Below are 25,027 nucleotides of genomic sequence, written 5' to 3' on the forward strand. Positions count from 1 at the left end.
GCTCTTATTTAATGTACTTTTCTTCAGCTTGGCTGTTTAATGTTAATCAGTTTGAATTTCTCCAAAAGGAACTTTCTTTGGTCTGATGGGAAAGGCGCAACCAAGTCTCATGCAGTTAGTTGGGATCGGTGCACCAAAAGTAAGGATTTTGGAGGACTTGGGTTGAAGGATTGTAAGATTACAGGGAATTGCACTAGCAGTAAAATGGATCGCTAGAATAGAACAGGGCAATGAACCTTGGAAAGTTCCTGTGAGGCATAATATAAGCAATGGACACCCTTGTGGAGCTAAGTTTCTAGAGTAATTTGGATGTATTAGACTTTCAAGCATTGGAGGGCAAGACAGTGGTAGAAGGCTCTAATGTATTCAGATCACTATGAAAAAGTTGGGCAAGGGTGAGACCACTGCTTGGCAACATCCAGAGAACAAAAATTGGAAACATTTGTTGTGGTAAATGTTCTATATGTTGGAATTTGAATAACAACTCTAAACCCCTGACCTAGTGCACAGATGTTCTGCTAAGAAACGGGAAAAATTTGGTATCAAGTCATTTAATGATATCATCTCCAATGGGCAACTAATTGAGTGGCCGGAGATGAGGAGCAAATTTTGTCTTCCTGAATCCCATAAGATAACCTACTAGATTATTAAAAGTGCCTTGAAAGGATTAGGTGTTAGATTTGAGTGTTGCTCCCCCAACTCCCCTCCATCTAATTACAACTAAATATGTATATGCTCTCCTCTTCCAATTGTGTCAGTTTTCACCACTTGGACTCCTGTTTGAACCTTGACCTTAATCATAGCAAGTGGAGAAAGATCCTTATCCATTTGTGGGATAGACCTATTGAGCCTAAAGTTAAATGTTTCCTGTGGAGCATGCTAGTCCATAAGTTGCCTTTTAAAATACCAGGAGGGAGTGTCAATATTTGCTCAGTGTGCAATTAGCTTGGCTCTCTCCTTCATGTTTTTTTCAATGCCCCTTTGCTTAGGTTATCTGGAACCTCTTTGGCTTCCAATTAGACAACAGTTTTGCATTAGATTAGTTTATATTTAATAAGATTAGTACTAGGAGCAAAAGCCTCAATGTGTTTTGTTCTATTTTCTCTTCTATTGTGCTTTGGTCTCTTTGGAAGTTTAGGAATAATAATTCTTTTTCAGGGTAAAGTTGGAATAGGTAGGGCACCCTATTATAGTATCATGTTAGGGAGAACTGCCACAAGGGCACCCTATTGCTTTGTGATTAATGGAGAACCATTAGGGCACCCTATTGCAAAAGGGACCCAGGCTGCTATAAAGGGATAATTGCAAGGGCACCCTATTGCAGAAGCATGTTAGGGAGAATTGCAATAAGGACACCTAACCGCTCTGTAGTTAAGGGAGAATCACTAGGACACCCTATTGCAAAAGAGACCCAGGCTGCAAGTAAGGGAGAATTGTGAAGGGCACCTTGTCGTAGTGACATTTAAGGGGGGACTGCTTTAAGGGCACCCTACTTTGTTGTAAACGAGGGAGAACTGTTGAGGGCACCTTGCTGCAGAAGTAGTTGAGGGAGAACCACTAAGGGCACCTTGTCATAGTCAATGGAGAACTGCTAGAAGGGTACCCTAGTACACTATGATAATGGAAGAACTATTAGGGCACCCCACTATAAAGAAGAGATTATATCCATAGAGGCCTAGAGCAAGATACAATCTCTCCTAAGGATTACAAATATATACTAAAAGAGAATCCATATGATCTGAGAAGAAATAAACTCTCTCCAAGAAATTATAAGGTTTACTCATTGGGACTTATCGTGGGACAAGGCATTGCATAGCAAGAAGCATGGAAGTACTACAATATATCAAGATAAGTCCTTGAATCAATCTTAGTAATTCAAATTGAATCCTGTGATTTTAAGTTTATATTTATAACCATCTAATCCCATTGTTGTTGTATGACTGAAGTGAGACACACAAGGAGGAAATTTTGAATTGCGTGTGTATAAGCAATTTCAGGAAGGGTGGACTATAATATACCCTCTTCCAAAGAGAATTTAATAAATATATCGTAATATTAAACTATAAATTGAGTACCAAGCAATAAAAATAATTAAAATGATTAATAATAAATAACAATTAAATGATATCAGCAGTTGGATAAGTTTATCCAGTAATTAACACTAATAAGATAATAAAATATAATTATTATAATAATCACATTTATTGAATTAAATAAATAACAATAAATAATAATATAAATTGTTATTAAATATATATTAATATAATATAATATTCACAAGTTAATATATTATCATCTATTATTAATATAATAATATGATTAGAGATTAATATAGATAAGTAATAACTAAACATGATATATTATTGAAAATAAAATAATATAAGCTATAAATATGAATGATATATGTGTCTATAATCATAATAATATACATTAGTCAACTATCGAAAGACATGACCATTCAACGTTCAAGACATAAGGGAGCAAATATCAAACACCAACAAATACAGGGGCAATGAACTAATGGCAACCATTTTATGGATTGAAGAGGAATGACAACATGATACTCTCCCACACATTTTGTTCTAGAATTGATCGCAGCTTCCATTAAGGAATACATGCTCAACAAGGAAGATTGAAATAAAGCTACAGGTCTACGAATAGGAAAAATAAAAGAAATAAGATTGAGCAATTACAGAACCATATACGGGTCACTTAGTGATCAATTAGAGACGTATTGGCTATAAGAATACATCCATACAACATTTCCATATACAACAGGGCAATTCAGCACACAAGAGACTTAGTATTCTGCCAATACTCATGGAGGCGTTTATTTGATGATATAACCAGATTCAAATAGGCGGGCAGACAAAGCTAATTCATTTTGAGACTTGTGATAACTGACGGAGAGAACTTAAGGAAAAATCAATCTAATATGTAACTCAACAAATAGGAAAAGAAAATGATAGTCACACTAGACGGAGAAAAAGAAGAAGAAATAACAAACAGAACCAAGATATATATATTTCGATACCAACGGAAAAATCAAGAGAAATACAGAATGGAACAAAGGGAGACCAGCGATTAGAAGAGGAGGATGACTCAAATAAGGATAAATGGAGATAATCGCAATGGGGATATAAAAAGATTAAAGGTATCAATGGATATAAGGAATAATAAAATATAAGTCGTTGGGCAGAGACACCCATGTGTAGGGGGGAATAAATGGAGAATATCTATACAAACCGATGGAGGTGGACGATCATTGGAGGGTGAGAGTAATAATACTAGAGGAGATCTTTAAAGATGGAGGGTCTTTGAAAGAAAATAATAGACATTGATAGGAGATAAAAAGTTAGGGCTGTGTCATCGAAGGAATGACATGGTGTGGCATTAAAGAAATAATACATGGGAAATAAGCTGCCATTTTTACAAGGGAATATATGAGACATGAAAGATAAAGTGGAGAAGCTGATACATTTAGTAAGTTACCACCACCATAATATACTTATTATGATATGTATGCATCTAGTAAAAATAAGATCAAGGATAGTAAGAGAATAAAGGAACAAGGGAATGAAAACCCATACTTGACAAGTAGGAGAAAGGAAATATAAAGGCAACAAATAACATATGAAGATAGCGATGTAAAAAGGTCATCATTTTAACATGGCATATTCTATAAGAGAATTCTAGATAAGAGTTGGAATTCGAAGAATTAAGATAAAGGGGAAAAGAACATTGGAAAGCATATGCAACAAGTGCATTGGATAAGTATAAGGAGGTATAGATAGATGATAGAATAAAGAAAGGGATCATTAAAGATATAAAGTCGTGCAGGGATTATTGTAAAGTTTTATGGTGGAAAGGGCATTAAGAATGCTAATTCAAGAATTAAAAGCGAATTAAGGGTTATTATATCATATATACGATTGACTAGGTATAGTAGTAAACAACTATCACCATTATGAGAGAAAGGAGGCTAAGAAACATAGTCATTTTGCAATGCTTGGTGAAATGAAGAATATTCCACTAGGTGGGCCACATGAAAAAGAGTGGAGATATTGGCCAAAATTTGAAATTGCTCGAGAGCAAGGAATTTGGGCAAGGAGGATTGTGATGTTTCTTTCTCTATCTAACTCTAAAGTTCCGAACACTTCTTGTTAAAAGTGTTGTTTAGCACTATTGATTTGTTTTTCTATCTACCTATATATTAATAAATATAAAAGAAAACCTATGTAATATAAATTTTAAAAAAAATCAAATCATAGTCCATTTTGGCTCAAGGACATCAACCCTTGCATCTAATTGTTGACTCATCAACCTCAATGCTTGATATCATTCATACAAGAGCTCAATTCCAGATATTGTTTACAGTGAAGACAAGAGTATTCAAGATCATCACATTAAAGGGTATGATAAAGAAATCAGCATCTCAGTGAGTGTGGAGTGGAGATTGAATCATTTTCAACAGCTAAGTGCCAAATTTCAAATCATACGTATCATTCTAGGCATTGCGTGCATATAATAGGTTACTAGATTAGACGTATGAGCTTGAATAGGGTTGTCAACTGTAAGTTGGTCCAAGTAATCAATCTATTCAGCCCTAAATTGGTTTCCATAGTGGAGTTATTTTCAAATCGACAAATTATTTCCGAGGTGGATTTGCGTGTTTGGATTTTTTCCTTTGAAAATACGTTGATTGTCAATTTGAAGCAAACATGGGCAATGTGTGAATGTGAGTGACTCACAATACAGAGGAATGTTTGGACTTCTTTATTAGTTGTGTATGTCGATTCCCATGCCGGCTAAGTAACTATAAATCATTTTTGAATTGATACAATCTCTTAAGTGGTTAATTCACGAAGAAATTATGGAGGAGGCACGATAATAAGTCGAGATAATTCAAATAATGACTAAAAAATTGATCATTAAATAAATAAAAGATGCCCCCTCGATTTTAAGGCATGAATTATTAGAAATAAAAGATATATAAGAAGATGATAGTGGAGATTTATAGGGAGTTTGTGATTACATTATCACAAATGCATGATTAACAACAAATTGGAGGAAATGGTTTTGAAGTTGTGAAATAATTGAAAGATATATATAAAAGAAGATTTATAGAAAGTATTGTAGAATATGTACAATGGATATAAGAGGAACTAACAAAGAAAAAGAGGATAAGTTTTATAAAGATTACCATTGGTTAGCAGAAAGGTTTTCAATAATTAAATTGATATATATCAATTCTCAATTAATGGAGAATGAATTACAATTATAAAAATCTCCATATTGAAAGAGTATGATTTAGAAATATCTAACTTAGTAGATTCTAGAACTACAATTTCCATTAGTCATAATAGCCTAAACTACAAGGTTATTATACTCACAATTTGCATCCTTAATCGACTCCATGAGTCTACAATGCACAATAGAGATTGCGAGCAAGAGAGATTGAAGTAGTTCCTAGAAGGGGACATTACAACAAGGAAAAAATATCTTAATGCATTTAGTCATGGGATTAAATAGTGACTGAAAACTATATAAAATGGAGTAAGTGGGAACTTTACATTGTGGGGGGTAATAATAACAATGTTCCATTCCTCATTGTTTGACCAATGCTTATATGGAGACATTTTTGATTCTCCGATTTGTTGTATTTTAAGTACTTATTATCCCTGAGGATTACATTTAGTCTCTCTTATAGTTATATTTCTATAGGAAATATAAAGAGCTATTTGCCTTGATCTTTTCCTTTGTCTCTGGGGATGTCCTGCAGGAAAAGAAGATTGGTCATTTGATGTTCATGCTATATAGAGTGAGGCTATTGGAGCAAGATATCTTCTATGATCAGAATTATGAGTATCCTTCCATCTCAAAATGGAGCTTGACATTTCATTAGAGGCAATCTTGGATAAAGAGGTATGCTTTCATGATAGAGGGAGCAGATAGAAGATATGCTTTAGTCAAACGTTTGATGATCTTTGCCATATTGATTTAGAGGGAGTGGACCATGTCGAGATGGATTCTCTAGTGATCACAATCTATAGTAGTTAAAGGATTATGATTCATGGGATGAAGTTCCATGTATGTAAGTTAGAAGGCCTTATGCGGATATCTAGACTATAATATTCCTAAATAGATGGATACTTGTTGAACCAAGGAAGCATGACATGACTTGCTGCTAGGAGGTCAAAAGGACGATATAAGATTCAGAAGGAGTCTGACACTTCATCAAGGAAAACATTGTTGTAAGAGGTCAAAAAAGTTGGTAGTAGATTCAGAGGGAGTTTTAACTTAATGTAAACTCTTGATATCATATGTGTGGCTGCATGATTTTAATGAGCTTGCCCCTTGTGTACATCATGAGGAAGTGATGACTTTCAACTGATCATCACTTGTATTTGCATAAGTTACTGAAAGGTGACAATTTTACATTAACTTAAATGTTTTTATTGTGATAGATATTTTCTAATGTCTAAGAAGATCATGATAGATTATATCTTGCAAATCAACAACTAAGTGATAGATGTCATTACATTGATGGTCTATGAGCTGCTTGTATAGATATGTCATAGGTACTTGGCGAATATCATGTCACGTGATATTCAGGAGGCCATTACTCATGATATCATGAATTCAATTATTTGATTATTACTAATTGCTTAACTATTGAATTGAATATTATTTGATTAAATTATTATAGTAAAGATTGTGTGTGTATATATATTATTATATACTTACTAAATCTTTACATATATTAAGACTCACTCTTATATATCTGATTGAATATATATATTAAATACATCATAATTTGACCGACTGCAAACCTTGGTTGAGCGGTTGTAGTAAGTCATAATTATATTGGTCATGTGTATTACTATTTTGACTCCGTTGTTTTTGAGGAGTCACGACCCACTTTGGATCTCGACACTTTCAAGAGTCGTGACCCACCGTGGGTCATGACCCTACCATGGTATTTATACAATTGACTGCTGATGAGAATATGATATATGAATACATACTTTAAACAGTCTTCCTAAGCATATTGACATCGTCAGCATTTAAAGTGATTCACTTATCATAGTGTGAAGAATTATTAGAGTCTGTGCAGTCTGAAATTAGAATATACATATTGGTTATCACAGTCTGAAATCAGACATAGAAATTAAGAAGCATTTCAATCAAAGATTGATAAGTAAATCAATAGTTATATATAGTGAATCTCATATACCAATCTAATCTAGAAGTTTTAACAGAATTAGCAATTACTTTGATAGCATTATGATAACAAATTCAGCAAAACTCTCCTCCCTACTCTACTCTAATTGATGGTTTACAAATTATAAAACCTTGGCCTTTTATAGTTTAATTACAATACATGACCTAGATGGATTCAAGATTAAGGACCGAGATATGCCATAACAACCTTGGTTCAACCAACTGCTACAAGCTTGAAATGTTAATCCAATTACATAAAAGCAGAACTGTGTTGACCAATGAAAAATTTATGTTACATTTGATGGTCACTAAGAAAATAGATTAGGTAGAGACATGTTGTGGACTCCACATACTTGCGTGAACTGATTGAGCTTGAACATATGCAGTTGGAGCATTCTGATTGGTTGCAGATGTGGGGTTGCCACCTTAGCATGCTTATCTTATAAGCTTGATTAATTCCTTGGTGATCAAAAACTATCTCTTGATACTCAACATTATTAAGTCTTCAATATGATGGCTCAAACACCCGAATTGCTTCATCTTCACAAATTCTCTTTATCTCTTGGAAATCTTCTCATTGAACTTGTTTATTCTTGAAAGCTTGGTTTTCTTGGCCATGATCTTCTTGGAGTGATGAGGTCTTTCATGCACTTGGATTATTCTACTCAAATCAATTAAACTTGGATTCCCAAAGGGAATTCAAGTTGGTGATAATCTTCCTCCATTCGTAGCCTTGACTTTTTAGTGCACAATTTGTTCCTTGAATTCCACTTTGATAATTTGACCTTGAACGACCTTCTTCTTTAAGGTTTTCAGCCTGCTCTCCTTTGATGGTAGGCTGGTCATTTGTGAATTGTTGCATGGAGTCCTTGTGTTTGACCTTGCCACCATCCTTTGTGCTCCAAGCATCTCCTTCTTCGAAAATCATTCTGCAAATCAAAGGAAAAAATATGATGTTAAGGTCGCGAAAATGATAATAAAAACAGAATTCCAAATTAACTTGATTTTGATGTTGTACCCATGCAAGTTTTGTATGTAGGTCTATTAACTCCTAATTTCCACCTGATTTATATTCTGATTTCTGCTATTTTGTATTTCTTTCAGCCAATTTTGGATCTGATTATCATATGATAATAGCTTGGTTACAATTCAAAATGGCCAAATTTTTGAATGGAAGCATCATGGAGCACAAAGCTGACCAGGAACAAGGGGCGAAAATCAGGGGTGTTTTATCTAGAAGTGGACAAGAGGGGGTCGGAATCTGACCCCTCCTTGTCTAGCCTTGGCAATGAGGGTTCCGGATTCTGATCCCTTCATGTTGACCCCTCATCTCAATGGTTTGGACTTGAAGTTTCATTACGCTTGCAATTTCATTTCAACTTTGGTTTCTCCTTGACTTGCTCAATATTTCATCTTGATTTGTTGGCCTTGATCAGTTTCATTCAATTTGTAAACCATGATTGGCTATTTTTTAATTTTCACATCTAGTTCTTTGGCCTTTCAAACTTGACCAAGCTGGGAGATAAAAAATTAATTTTTACCCTTGATTTTACATGTTTTTGGCACAATGAAGCCCAAGGAATTGAAAAATCTTATCAACTTGAGGTCGGAAATTTCACGGTCTTGGTCCTGCAACAGAAAAGAGAGGGGGGTTCAAAATCCGTCCTTCCATGTCGAGCCTTGGACATGAGAGGGTCAAGTGGCAGGCCAAAACATAAAATATAACATTTAAATATTTCCTTTCTTATACGTTAAGTTGTATTTGATGGATATATTGTCAGGGTGTTTGAGAGTGGTTTTATATTTTTAGGAGTTATAATGTAGATTCTAGATTTTAGAAGATTGTACAAAATTTCAGACAACCAAATTTCAGTAATTAGGACACTTCTATCAGTATTCATTTCCATAGCTTTTCTGGACTTTCCAAGATAAATTTGATACTAGAATAAGGATTTTCCTAGGATTTTCACAACTTTTCTGGGATTGGAATCGGGAGCCTTCAAAAAATTTCCGCTTTAAGGTGGAAACATCATCTCTTCGTAGTTTGCTTTACATCTTCACTTCATCTTTTTATGCTTGGCAAATTCATTTCATCACAAATTTCATGACTACAATTCCACACCATTGACTCGCTTTGTCCAACTGATTCCCTAGTAAGCCAAAGTTGTTCAAACTTGTTTCTTGGACTTGGAGACTTCAAAATTGCTACTGAACTAAGACTACCTAGGACAACTACCACATTGCCAAGCGGAAAGAGGGGTCCCCCATTTACGATGGAGTGATGGTGTGAAAAGCTCATGGTGTTGGAAAATCCTTCAATAACCAGTGTAAACCAAGTTGGTAGATTTACAAATATCTGAAGTTTCAGAATTCTGATTTTTATTTTTGTAATATTAACATTCCAAATTTTTCCATTGTTTCATTGAGGTCTAAGCTCACTCTCGACTTCTTGGCTTTTGAATTTAATTCCTTTCTAAGTCTGTGTCATGTGAAAATAGTTGAAATCTTTCAAATAAATATTTTCCTGGGAGGGTGTGTTGTTACTCTTGTGATAACTCTTATAATTAAAGGGACTTGCACTTTTCAGTTTATTCAACTGATGATTGTTGTTATAGGTTTTCCCATATAAGCCCCTTCAATGAAGTGTTCACTCTTTGAGGTTAGCCCTCTTATTACTGACTGTGTATGCACAACATGGGAATCATTGTTTGATGTTTGAAATGAATGGCTTTATCAAGAGATTTTCATGTGCATGGCAATTTATTCATTGTGAATTTTTAGCTTAAATTTAGTGGCTAGTGTAGAATTGATTTTGAAATAGTGGTTTATTTGGTTTCTCTTTGCAGACTGATCAGAAGCTACGAGTATGTGATATATGTGGTGCTTTCTTGAGCATTTATGACAGGTAACAGTTCTAGGTTCTTTTAATTTCTTGTCCAGCACTGGATCCAATCCTAGGAATTGGTATTTGGAAAACCGAAGGACTTCCAACTCCTGACCAGGCGTATAATGCCTCTTCATTACCAGCAGGCTTTGGGCCCCGTTTTTCAACAAAAACCTTTTGCAGCTTCAGAATGTGCGTGTCTTTTGTTTTAAGCTTGAAGGTCTATGTTTAATAAGCTTGTGAGGCATTAAATTGTGGCAACGCGTGCAATTCTCTTGTCAATTGAATCCTTTAAAATAAATTTATGCTTGCTTCTTTTGTGATGCAATTTTTAGTGATCGACGGTTGGCTGATCATTTTGGTGGGAAGCTACATTTGGGATATATGCAGATTCGACAGAAATTAGATGATCTCCGGGTAACATACTTTTGAAGGGTTTTATTCTGTCATATTTCTTGCTATGCTATGCTTGTATCTATATTTGATTATGCATGTCAAAGTGCAAGGTCAACGAAAATAGTCTGCAAAGATTTATTTAATGTGTTTTTTCTTTTTCTGTCTAAGCCATAAAACATGCATAATTCAGGCCAAAAGAACACAACACTTGCCATTAGTTTATAAGGCTTACCTTTGTGATGTCACCATAGTAACCTGCTTGGTTTGTTACTATTTTTATTATAATGATTAAGAATCTAGGACAAATGTTAGATTTGTGTTTGTTAATCAAATCTTGCAGAGTCTGTAAGGAGATGAACCACATTGAAATTGTAACTCCAATAACTGAAAGAATATTGTTCTGTTTTTTGCAATATGATATCATAGTAGGGGGCCATGTGCAAAATCTACCCATGGGTCAGAGAAAGGGCATGCATCAACTAAAATATATTTCTGGTATTTTAGAATCTGCATTCTGTTGAAGATTGTAGCTGCAATAGAGATCTTTATCTCTTTATTCTATTAGGTTTTATTCTCAATTTGGATGGAGTCATTTGTTGTGCTTTGAATACTTGAGTCTTTCGAAGCTGTTACAAGCTGTGGTTACTGTTGCATGAAAAAATCAACCTGTCAATGCTCAATACAACCACTACAGTTATAGAACACAGGAGACAGTTAAGACATGTGTAATGTCCCTGGATATTCTCCTTACAAATTACCTTTTCAATTGCTCAGAATCTGAAAGTGCTTGTCTTTTAAAGAATTCCTGATCTGCTCTGTTACTGTTTTTCCCTTACATATTTGAGCCTCTTCTGAGTTGACTGTGGCTACATCTCTTGGGGGAACGTTTGTACTTTTTCCTATTCTCTTCTTCGGTATTTGACCTTGACCATCTAAGATAGTATTAATCTTTTACTTCCTGCATTATTAACTTTTCTTCCTCTTCGATATGGTCAACTATATATAATGGAGTCTGGATAAATCTGGTTCCCTGCACCACCGTTGATTTTCTCCATATCTTATTTCTTTTTATTGCTGTACATAACATGTATTATTTCTTATTCCCTGTTTGGTGCCTAAGATTCGTCCATGTTCTGATTTGACAGTGATCATTGGCTAGAGGTTTATGATTGTTGAGGGTGGTGCTGGAACTGTCATTGGATGCTGAAAAATTCATTCAATGTTTTAACCTCCTTGTCGCTGACTGTGAGCAATACTGTTGACTATCCTCTCTGGAACTTGTTTGCTCCTTATTAAGAACTTACTATTCTATTTTGTTTTTCACTATATTCTAATAATATTCTTACCAAGTCTGAATGAAATCTAGACCACTTAACTTTATCCTGTGCGTACAAATGGTTTCTCTGTGATATTATACCTGGGCAATTCTATACAATCCAATTATATTATATCTTGTTACTGGCTCCGTCCATATGTATTCCCGTGCATGTGTATTTGTTTATAATAATTGATGGACCAATTGACGCATATCTATTCCAATTGGGTCTTCCGACAGTATTCTCTTGTTGGTGTATATGGTAACGACACTACAATGTAGCTGCGATTATTGTAATTATATGCTGACTGGAGGAACCGATCTGTTCTTTCCGAGCAATGCACAACCCGTACTATGTCCAATATGAATTACATTTGCTTGGTGATACCTTCCTTGAATACAGATGTACCCGGTTATTGTCCTTATTGGTTAACTGCCATTTGTGATTCATATATATTTTCTTATTTAATTCTGTAGTATCTCCTTGAATCTGTTGGCCAACTTTTTTATTTGTATGGATATGAAATTTCCCATTAGATTGTATATTTTTTCCCTCTGTTTTTCTCTCCCTATTGCACATATATATCCAGAATGATCGAATGGTCCATGCCCTTTCTGAGTTGTGACTTTTAATTACCAAATTAAGTTATTACTTACATTTGATATTATTGTTCATTTATTATGTTTATGTTTAATCTATAGTTTAGATAATTACATATCAATTTATCCATATATAATATATAATTAAATATATGCATATATTTGATATTCATGTTATATTTCGAATAGTTGAATATTATTTTTATTATAATTATTTCTCTTAAAAGTTGTTTACTTTTGATTAACATATCACTTTCACATAATATACTATTATAATTAATATTTTGTATTAGATGTTTATATTTAATAATTAGTACAGTTGAGATAAACACATTTGATAGTATATAGTAATATTATCATTATATAATTTAGATTATATTATAATGATAATATTGATTTAGTACATTATATTATTATATTTGTTTATTACTGTTTTATATCTTTCATCATTATTATGTTATTATTTATTATGTATTTTTTTTTTTAAAGATATTTTATGATTAAATATTAAATTATATATATAAAAAATGGAGACATTACAACATGCCACGAATCTTGAAGGGGAACGTTGATGGTTAGTCTAAGTCTGTCCAACAATCCCCTGGCCCCCTCCCTTGGTGCTACTAAAGGAGATTCGAACATGTGACCAAGCTCTGATGCTACCTGTTATAAGCTAGGGTTGTCGTTGCACCAAAAGATCGACCCGTCAATGCCTGATACAGCTACTAGTCTTATAGAACATAGGAGTTGGTTAAGCTATGTCACAAATCTCACAAGGGAACGTTGGTGGTTAGTCCAACAAAAAAAACTCACAAGATTTGACATGGAAACCAAGATAGGAAAAACCATGATGTGAAATGCTGCTAGGATCTATGTCCTGATCCAGCTGAGTGGTTTAAATAATTACAATGTTTAAGGCACCAACCCAAGGATCACCAAATTTCCTTATATGAGCATCAACTCATCAATGACTAGAGCACTATCTAAAAATCTACAAGAATTATAAATAATTATAACTCTGGCTTCTTTTTACAAATTTAAATGAGCAGAGATTCTGATTCAACAAAACAATTTCACTAATTCCTCTGCAAAAATGATTTCAATCTGCCATGCCAATAACCCGTGTTCACTGAATTCAAGCAAAGATGATAAATTATATGTTCTGCAAATTGATTCCAACTCTGAAATAACAATCACCAATCTCCTGCAAAGTGAAATCACACTAAAATAATAATCAATATGTTCCTCTGTACTTTTACAGAAAATTTATTAAAGTTCTTGTCTTCGAGATTCAGACCAGACATTAAGAAAACCTTTACAGTTAGTACTGATTTGCAGAACTATTCACCATCAGATTATCATTAGGAAATAAGATTGAAACTGATATCTTGCATTAAAATCAGACAGTAAAAATAAATTAAAACTCATCTTTCGTAATTTGCTTCAATATGTTGCCTTCCTTAATCATCCTCTTCATCAGCATGCCTTTAATATGCTGACTCAACATAATCCTCTCAACAGTCTCTGCAAACTGATTTCATCAATATATACTTCATATCATCGTAGATAAATTATTTGCTGGTTATTTATACTTTCACACATCACGGCCTATGACTTTTTAATTAAGAAATGCATATGTAGTGTCTTCAAAGAGTCCAACCAACCATGAAGTGGTCAAGAAGTTAGAGTTGGTTTCAAACCAACTGCAAACTGTCGTTTAACTTTTTCTAACATGGCTTTGAATCTTTTGTTTGTTTGTTATCTTTAAGGTAAGGACCAAATAAAAAACATGTCTTCATGAGTTTTGAACCATATAACATATTCAAGGCAGCAGTTCTTCTTTCAATAGCTTTGTATGACCCATTCATTAATTCACTTCAATCGTCATATATACATCAGATTCAGGATCACTTCATTTATTAGATTCAGGATCACTGTATTATGATGTCTTCAAGATCACTGCACAGACCTAATGATTATTGTTATCTTTGTGCTTTCGGGTTGCCATATTTTAAATGCTTTCTCACAAGTGTTGTCTTCTGATGTATATCTGAAGTCACCATCAAAGAAGTCGATCAACACTGCTTTTAATCATTATTATTTCTTCTTTGCAGCATATTAAGTATTAACACAGTTTACCTGGGAAATCAAATGTCTCTTAACATATAAAAAAGGCTGGTCAGCTATAAAACAACTTGAACATTCTACATACAGTTGACAGCCTGTATATCCTAAACAACGACTCTACATTTCATCCGTATTCTTTGTCAAAGACAAACTTATCATTGCTGTTGATTGCTTTATAGTAAGCATCACCACGAGACATCTTTCATTGTATTAATGACACAATAATTTGACATGAATGATAATCCATCTTGATTAATGAACACAGCGAGACATCTTTCATTGTCTTAATGATACAATACATAATGGTTTGTCCATATGAGGCAATGGACAACGCCAAGTAGGCCAAGTAGTAGCACTGTAAGAGAATAAAAGAAAATATGAGCCTACTTTACACATAATTGAGAACTCTACAACACATCTAATTATTGTAATTGCAAGGCAAATTGTAATTTTAAAATAATATCCCAAAAATATGAAACAAGCATTGGAGTTTCTAAACAAATCACATGCATTGGAATTGTAACAATAAAAGATTTGGACTCTATTATGCTTTTACACAGGCACATCTATTGATCATGTGTGATCTCAAGTCTCAAATAGATATTCCACAGATAGTCTTAGGAGCAAAACTCCTTTATTCATTGACTAGTTGCCACCTATTCTATGCCTGAAATTGAGCAACATGGACGACTTCTATTTAAAGAGGTCAAATATTCACATTAATTAACTCCCTTGTCATTTAGTGGTCACATTATGAAAAAGAATTATAAGCTTACCGCTACTTGCACAAGACTATTATTGACTGTTTTAAACTTACCTGCTCAGTCACTTTCAAATGTATAAAGGTGAAGAAGTCATGCCCTTTTACATCCTTTGGAAACTAGATCTAAATAAAAATTGTGTCTTGATAGGTTTTTTTGATGTTGACCTCTGAATGCATGTGTTGATGTCACCGTTAACCTCCTCACCAGTCTTCAAGTATTCACATTATTTAACTCCCTTGTCAATCATACACAGGAAGATTATATCTAAGCCATGAGAAAATAACTAGCTACAAGCAAGGAGCAGTGAGCTTAGAATTCTTTTTCACTGAAGGCAGGCTAGGCTGTTAAAGATGTCTGGGTGTCCCTGGGATGCTTGACGGATGTGACAAATTGTCGTGGTATGCCCGAAGGTTTCCCTTGGAAAAATAGTTTAATGTTTTATTGATCGTTTTGTTGAAGTATAAAGGTTCTCGATAACTTTTATGATTTATCTTTTCTTTGTTCTAGGGTATTATTGAGACCTGTGATTTTAAATTACGATATTTCTAAATCAATACAGTTGCAAAATAGCTGCTCTTATTGTATTATATTTTAAACCTTGCTATTACCTATTTTAATCTGGTGATTAAGAAGTGCCAACAATTATTTTTATGCCACATATCAACAATTCTATATGATTGTGTTCTTGTTCTGCAACTAGCAAATGATTTGTTCAGAAGGTAAACCCCAGCAAAAGTATTTTTACACAGTTCTTGAACTCTCATGTATGAGGGCTCTAATTTATAATGTGATGTTGCAATCAACTTTGTCCTTTTGTATGTAAATGATATTGGTACCTGGATGATAAATCTCATCCTTTGTGACGGTGGAACATCAGAGTTTGTTCCACTCACAGAAAAAAATTCTTTATCAATAAAGGAAGAGCATACTGTTGAAGATGTCTATGTGTCCCTGGGATGGATGAAGGATGTGACAAATTGTTGTGGTATGCTGCAAGCTTTCCCTGGGAACAATAGTTTAATGTTTCTGCAATTATTACTGTGAAGCACAGTGTTCTAAAAAATGATGTTTCATTTTATTATTTATCTGTTCTTTGCTCTAGGGTATTACTGGGGCCTGTGATATTAAATTATGATATTGCTAAAACAATGCAGTTGCAAAATAGCTACTCTTATTGAAAATGTTTTTTAAACATTGCGGTTAAATATTTTTTATTTGGTGATTATGAAGTGCCAACAACATGGTTACTAGTATTATTTTAATATCACAGATCAATAGTTTATGAGGAAACTTGTGTTCTTGTTTTACAACTAGCAAATGATTTGTTCCTAAGCAATGTATCTTTTTATATTTTTTGATCTCACATGTATGATGGGAGATCATATGCAAGTTTATGATGTTTTATTTGATTATTTGCCATTTCTTGACATGTATGGAAAAGTGTGGTGACATTGCAATCAAATGTCCTTTGGTATGCAAGTGACATTTGTATCTGGATGATTAATCTCCTTTCTGATGTTGAATGGTGAAACGGGAAAGTCTGTTCTGCACACAGCTAGACTTGAGGATATATATATTGTTCATATCCAGCCTTAAGCATTAGTTGAGATGCACACTTCTATACTATGTTTTAATGCATTTCAAAGTTAAATTAGACAGGCTTCAAGTCCCTTAGGATTGTCCTTCCATTTGTACAGCCACCTTGAAATTTGTATTTTCCTTTGCATTACGGCTTTATGGTACCTGTGTATTGTAGTAAATAATAATTGTTAACTGGTTGATTTCTATTTTATTTATGGTCTCCTGTTTATCACAATTAGTGCCATTTATTCTGGTTTAAATGACTGCTGTACTGATTGTCAATATTTGTCCCGTTTTGCAGGAGGAAAGAAACAAAGCCCGCAAACTTCTAAATGATGAAAGGTAATGACCAGGCTTCTCCCTTTTAATATTAACATATTTTTTTCTTGGTCCTCATATAATACTAATCCTCTTGAGCTTGTATAAATTGATGCTTCTTTTCCAAATAGTACACTGGATAACTTAGTGTGGACGAAAACAATAATTTTTTTTTAAGAATCCCTACGAATTCTACCTTGTTTTCTCAATTTTGGATGTTTGACTTGTCAAACACTTGGTATACAACTCACTGTGTCTGATCTTCTGAGCACTGTTTATGTTTTGGGGTGTTTGCTCCTAGCCAAATCAAATTGAAAAGCAAAGAAAACGATATACAAGGATAATATTTAAATTTAAAAAGTAATTTTTAAAGAAATGATGATTACACTGGGCATAAATCAGAATTGCATAAACTTAATATCAGGTATGATACAAATGATATCAGACTGTAACATCATATGGAAATTGCAGTATATTGACAATACAAAACCTGATTTGATTCTTTACATACCCAATTTAGCCAATTTTTTCACTTGCTTATATGTATTCCAAGTGGAAGTTGATGTAGAGGGGTAATGACTTGCAACTCTGCTGATTAAGTCTGAAGCTATTTTGATGCAAATTGAAAGTGATGGCAGCCCCCTGTAAACCCTTAACACCTATGAATTATCTCCTCCAATGTAGCCGCCTAGGGCATAAGAGGAAGCAATAAAACTCTTTTCTGTTATCAAGACAATATGATGCCAAATGTGTTTCCAAACCCTTGCCACAGAAATCTGATATAAACCTGGTAAAATTTCATTCCCTAACTGCAATTATTTTTCAAACCCTAGCCGCCCTAGATCTCTCATCACTAGTTGTGATCTCCATGGGTTTCTACCCAATGTGGGAAATTTTCCTCGAAAAATCTAATTGCCCCTAACACAAGAAACCTTTGGTTTCCTACTTCATTTTGACTTGAGGAAGGGTTTCAAGCAGAACTCTTCAAGTATAGCATTAGGACTTATGGTTCTTTCCTCACAGAGTTGTTTATCAATGTGGTTTGCATTGGGTTCCCCTCCTCGTCTAGACGCACTATTCATCCGTTTCACAAGACTGGGCCTACTTTCGATCCCAATAGTTATAGAACCATCATGATTAGGCACACGTTCTCCAAACTCTATGCTACTATTCTACATGCTTTTCTTTTGCAGGAGTTGGATTGGAGACAGGTTCTCGCTAGAGGGCGGGTTGGGTTCCTCCTAGATGTTCAAACTTCAAACCAAATCATGACCCTCGAGGCAGTGATCAAGGAGGCACAGTCCTGCTCCTCGAAGGTTAATTGCATATTATTCCTCATTTAATTTTGCATGGTGGAACACAATGGGGAGCTCTCGCTATTGGTTTTCTTAGGCCTTGACTCTTCTAAGGTCGATTAGGATTGACATCATTGTCTCACTCCTTACCAATATGCTTTAGATGCCTTAACCCTTATGTTGGCTCCTCATCTAGAGTTGAACAGACACATCAAGATGGATATTTATAGATAGTACATTCCCACTACCTGGGTCAAACTCCTTGGGGGGTTTGAGTCCAAGAATGGCCTTCTATGTGGAGCATTTTTTGGAGATTCAAGACAGGATTATTGTTCTCCCCTCCTAACACTCTTGTAGCTGGTCTCATGGGCTTTGTATTGCCCTTGGGTCCTTCAAAGTTGGTTCACATAGGCTCTATATCCAATCTGATCATCACTTACATAGGGAGGATAGGGTATATGAGCTATGTGATTTGGGGGTGGTTGAGACTAAGGCTCATTTTATTTTCTGCTGCCCCATATACTATGAGATCAGAGGGAGATTTGACTATTTATTCAGAGAGACTTGGTCTCTCTTCTCCTTCGGGTACACGAATCAAAGGTTCTTTGCCCTCTACCTTCAGGAGGCTTTGAGGTTCTGGGACCACTCTTTCCAGCGACACTTCCACATTGGACCACACTAGGATTAGGATAAGCTTATCACATATTGTGGTTTCCCTGGTTGAAGGAACCAAGCAGCCTTTCGATTCTCCTTCTGGGAATCTTCGAGCTGCATCTCCTCCCATGACCTTATTATGGTAACGACCCTTCTCCACACCCTTCCTAAATGTTCTCAACAAGAACTTAGGGTCTCTTCCTGCTCTAAGGCCTATCTTTTGGTTTCAAACTTCTTCTCAATTATTCAGGATTGCTAGTGGGGCATTTCGGCTTAATTTCTTAGCTCCTCATTTTGGTTATTTTCTCTATTGTTGTCTTTTTTTCGGTTTTGTTCCTTTGTGATGTAGGAGCATCCTAGGCTTGCTTGCAATCCTGCATGATTGAAGGTATTTTGGCCAAGAGTTGTGGACTTGGTCACCAAACAATGGTGCTCGATCGCTGAAGGGTCTAGTTGTGGCCAAGCAGCTTAGTGATTGAAGGGGCTTGGTCGGTAAAGGAGCTTGGCAGATACAGTTTGCTTGGCTTGTATTGGTTGCTTGGCATTCACTATTGTGCTTGACATATATTGGTTGCTCGACATGTACTAGGAGCTCGACAATGCTTGTGGTTTGGCTGATGCTTTACTTGGTTTATCTGACGCTCAGTCTAGTCTTCGTTCTTGTAGGTGCCGAGTTGTCTATGAGCCGACTTTGGGTATTTAATTTGTGTTGTAGCCAACATGTGGCTCAACATATATTTAATGTAAGGGCGTTTATTTAGTTTGTAATGAACTGAGCTGACTTGTGGCTTAGGTATAAGTAGGGGGTCTTGTGGAGTCTTTAAAAAAGGGGATCCATCTTGGAGAAGAGGATGCAAACTTTGAAGGGCTAGTAGCTGTGCCTTAGGAAACTAGGAGATTGCTTGGTGGGCTTGCGAGCACAAGTTAAGATTTCCTTGGAGTTTTCTACCAGAGTGTGGACTTGGACTAGCTAGGATTAGGATTGTGAGTTGGATCCTGAGAGATTTTGCAAAACTGTTTTGTAATTGCTGTTGTATTTGGCCCTAACCCGGAAGGCCTTACAGCCAAGCATATTGCATGTAAACAGTTATATTTATGAATAAAGTATTGTGATTTGGTATCAGATCTTGCATTGTTGTGTTTCTGTTCTGTAGTTATTTGGAATGATCCAGAATACCTCCAATAGGGGTACCCTCAGATTCTCGCTGCATCACTTTCCCACGTTGTTATAGTCCTTAGGATTTGCTTGTTGGTCTTTCATTGGACATTAATAAATGTATCTTCTTCAATATATTTTCTTTGTGGACATAGATTGACTTTCCATTGGTGTTTTTATACTATTTCATGGGGACATGGCTACCCTCCAAACTCCTCCATTTTATTTTATGAGACATTGCAACTACTGGTCCTAATAGCAAAGTGGAATTGGTGGCTTGCTCCTAGTCAGAGTAGGGGAGGAGGGTGAAGAAAGTGTTGAAGCATGATAGTTTTTGGGTTGAGGCAAAATACATTGTTGCCATCATTACTCTCATTTTTAGAGTTATTAAATATGGAGACACATATGGTCCTCAACACTTAGTAATTACTAACATTTCCTCAAGATCACTTGACCAATCTTAATTGTTCATTCAATGTCCTTGCTTTCTCCTATTTATTAAATAAATTTGTCCTCAAGTCTAATCATTCTCTATTGATTTGACTTGACTCAATCATTTAGTCTTTTTGATTAAATATATTTTTCAATTATTTAATCTAACTTGCCTTGGCAACAAATTGTTCTAGTTTTCAATTCTCCTTTGCATTAAATAATTAGTTCAATTATTTAATTCCTTGTGCTAACTTTTCCTCTGAAAAAATAATTATTTATTATTTATTTATCTCCTTTCATCCCAACTCCATAACTAAATAAGTTCAGTTTTATTTAATTAGCTAATTACTACTGCTTACAGGAATTAATAGATTTTATTTATTAATTCTCTCTTAATTACCTTAGAATTTATTTATTTATTACTAATTGCCTTTCTCTTCTAAAATTGAATAAATTTAATTTTATATTAAAATATTAATCATATGGATAATTAAAAAATCCATGAAATTATTGTATTAAAAATCAATCATCAAATTCAAAGAAACAGGTATCTTTATTTGTTTTTATTGATTTTCAAAATCAATCACTTTGGTAACTTTTCTTATTTTCTCAATTTCAAAATAGAAAGGAGTGCATATTTGAAAATCAGAAACTTTCTTTTCTGAAATCTAATTTTACTAGTTTTCCTCTTTATCTTCCCCACTTGCTCATTTGTTCTATTTTTTTAATCTCATTTTTGTTAGTAAATGGTCCCTAGAAAAGACAGACATACAAGCAGAGGTGACAGATACTTGTCAAACATGATGCTTCCCTAAGTATGCATCAAGAAACAAACTATCAATCTACTAAACAATCAAACAGATCAAACTTGTCACATCAATCATCAGTCAACATTCATTAGTCCTTTATCAGCCTATCATTTGTCTTATATATGGTGTAATCCACTTGAAATTAGATAGTCTCCGTCTTAAATGAAATACCTCATTCTTGAAACCAGACACCATGATCATCCTATCAAACACAAACTATCAACTTTGATGACAATATCAGATTGGTTATTGGCTCGCTTGGTCTATTGAGTCTTATTTTTCATTGATTTATCTGCATTCATGTTCCTATGCTGCTCAAGGATATCACTGATTGATGAGAGTGGCCAGGATGGTTTATGGTCTTGTCTTGTCTTTTATTTGTGGGACATTTTCATTAAATTGTAGTGCATGTATGTTTTAGGTGTCTATGTTGGCATGTTCACTTTGTGATTGTTGCACATACCTCGACCCTTTAACATACAAACATTTTAGGATGGATTGAAACATTCCTTATCTGCAATGTGTCTATTTAATGCAAAGGGGTCGCATTATCGCTTTGGCTCTATATGTCATGGTATGATACATTGGTTTTCTATATTTAATAAAATTCTAAAGACAAAGTGCACTTATGAAAGTAAGGTTTCACCATTACTAATTCCTCTCCATATAATTTCTTCCTATCTTACTTTTCTTTTGTCAGCCATTGTAATCATTTTCAAAATGAACAATTTTTGTCTAATTTTTTTAGGGGGCACACCTAACCTTGAAAGGTGTAGAGTGCATTGACAGTATACTTGCCAAATGAAGGCCATTGTACAAGAGCAAGGCTCAATATTAACTTTTGTTTTATCAGTCATTGCAGTTAGTTTTCCAAAAAAATTGCTTCATGTCAACAATTTTCCATCCAATTTTTGAGGGGGCACGCCTAACCTTGGAGAGTTGTATGAGTGCATTGATAATATGCTTGGCCAAATGAAGGCCATTTTACAAGAGAAAGACTCATCATTAACATTCTACAATGAGCACATTTAGCTAGTTATTTATTGTTGATGGGAGAAGCTCAACACTCCCTTTACATGCCTCACTATGCATTGAACCTGAAGCGTTATGTGCAGAGGCTAGGAAAAATTACTTCTACATACGATGTTGAGTGAAGACAAGGTTGTGTTGGCTAATTATTTATGTATGTCACTAAGCCGACAACTTACAAAATGGTGACTTTAGGCAACAATGTAGTGAGATAAATCTCCCCTCTCAGTAATAGGGGAGGGTCCCTTCTCATCGTAGGTGGCTACAATAGAAACCCGACTGAAATTGACAAATAGGTGGTTGTATAAATTAACTCTTCTTTAAGGAGTGATTTTATGGTAACAACTTCTACTTTTAAATGAATAAAATGAATAATCTGTTCCAGTAATACTGGAGGCTTAGTAGTTGACATTGATGGAGCCCAAAATTCTAGTCTCCATTTTTTATCTTGACAAGTGAGAAAATATAATAAGTTGGTGCTGTTGATGCCTTGAGAGAATGAAAAGGAAGGAGCAGTTCTAAAATGCAAAATCTAAATGAAATTTATCATCCTTCAGATACAAGCGGAGGTGGTTTTGGTGTTGTTTGATATAGAGAGCTTAGAGAAGACTGTTGAGAAAAATATGGTACACTTTGAGCATGAGTTGCTTAGAAAGGACAAAAGAATTGAGCCTAAAGAAGATTGTTCATATCAAACAGAGGAGAATGACATATAATGAGAATTATGAAAGTTGTAGATTTCATTGAGCATTTTATGCATAGATTGAAGCAAGTGAAAGTCGCATGTGCAAAAGCATTCATAACAAGGCATCAATGATGAATCTAACAAAGATAATTAATTATATAAATGATGTTCTCTATATTGCAAATTTCGAGCATGTATAGAATATTCAAAATAACATTAATGATATTGATCGTTAGCTGTAATGAGACTTAACAAAGAGAATTTTCCTGAGGTTCAAAAAGACAATTTTCATCAACATCACAGATAAATAAATATAACAAAAGTAACAATGCTTGGCACTACGAAAATGAATGTATGCATCGGGACAAACACACGAAGCCCAATAATGGTTTGAATGCTGGAGCACAAACCAACTATTAATATAAATCTTGTCAAGTGCAAACAAAAAAACTAATCTTGTTGAGATATGAAGAGTTTTCACAACACACATAGACGAGATCAATCAAAGCACAAAATATTTCATGACTTAGGAATTTTTGGTAACTAGTCTACAATGTTTAAGTTCAGATTCAATGAGAACTTCACTATCTTAATTAAAAGATTTGTCAAGCAATGACATAGGAAGAATAAGTCGAGCTAAGCCCAAGGCCATCGGCCTCTCATTACCATGGAGTGTATACCAAAAGATATCCAAGTGTTTGAACTCCTACATATGCTTTCCGGATTCAAGCTAGGAAAGCCACCTTAGACTCAATACAAAATAGTGTTACCCCAATACTGGGGTACGTTGGGATGAGTTTCCAGGACGTAGGGGAAATGGGCCTCATTTTCAAGACAACGGGGGACATTGACAAGGGGAGGACAAGACGGGGAGGGGTGTTGTATAGTATACACATAAAACTTGAAATGCTAGTAATAAAACGATATTTCCGTAGAACATACCAAATTAAAATATTTGAACATAGCAAAATTGCAACATGAGCTAGAACTATTGAACATTCAACATAGTAAGATATTGCATACCCAATAGTACCATTAAAAAATTAAAATTCAAATAGAACTTCAAGTACCCCTCCCAACAGCGGCATGGTTACAGAATGGCGGAGGTGGGAGTACTTGGGTACTCAAGCACCCGTTGCAGGGTAGTCTCGAGGACAGATACTTTGAGGTTTGGGAGGGGGGTGCGAGTCCTTGTGTTACACTGATACAAAAGTAGTCGTTAGTTATGAAGACAATCTCCATGACTTAGCAACAATTGTAATATAAATTTACAAGCATATAGTGAGGACCAATTTCCTGAGCAAACACTCATAAAATTTGAAGAAGATAGGCCCCTTGAATCTGGGAATCACTGTTGAAGCATTATTATATTGGGTGGCCTATGTCACATTTGATTGTGGAGTCTTCATAAACTTCGGGACATCACCGAGTGTCATGGTACTCTATATGCAATCTCTCACCTCATATTTGAGCGCCAACAAAAAATAATCACGACCAACGAAAACCTTTACAATATATATCGTGCCTCATTTTGAAAAACAAATAGAGCATTAATTATTGACGACTGTGTGAGAAGGGTAGCAAATGGTGTGAGAGAAGTGTGGAAAATGGTGGATACGTCTTGGGCATCCTTTGCCACGTCAACTCTGTGGGAGAAGATGTATCAGATATGGGTTGATACTCAAAACAAGTATGAATGGAGATTTTAACATGTTGAGAAGGCACCCAACACTAGCGGCAACTACAATGATACCCATA

At 34.8% G+C, this 25,027-nt stretch overlaps 1 protein-coding gene across 1 annotated transcript in view; it reads left to right on the forward strand.

Annotated features, from left to right (window-relative positions):
• LOC149540404 (U1 snRNP-associated protein usp106-like) overlaps nt 1-25,027 on the forward strand; it is a 114,166-nt gene that overhangs the window by 76,772 nt on the left and 12,367 nt on the right. Inside the window, exons 9-11 of the mRNA XM_089801506.1 lie at nt 10,071-10,129; nt 10,444-10,525; nt 17,193-17,233. Of these exons, the coding sequence (XP_089657632.1) occupies nt 10,071-10,129; nt 10,444-10,525; nt 17,193-17,233 (182 nt within the window). The remainder of the gene's footprint in view (nt 1-10,070; nt 10,130-10,443; nt 10,526-17,192; nt 17,234-25,027) is intronic.

Source organism: Cupressus sempervirens, chromosome 9 (assembly GCF_028749045.1).
Source record: "Cupressus sempervirens isolate cs-2001-9-10 chromosome 9, ASM2874904v1, whole genome shotgun sequence".
Taxonomy (NCBI): Eukaryota; Viridiplantae; Streptophyta; class Pinopsida; order Cupressales; family Cupressaceae; genus Cupressus; species Cupressus sempervirens.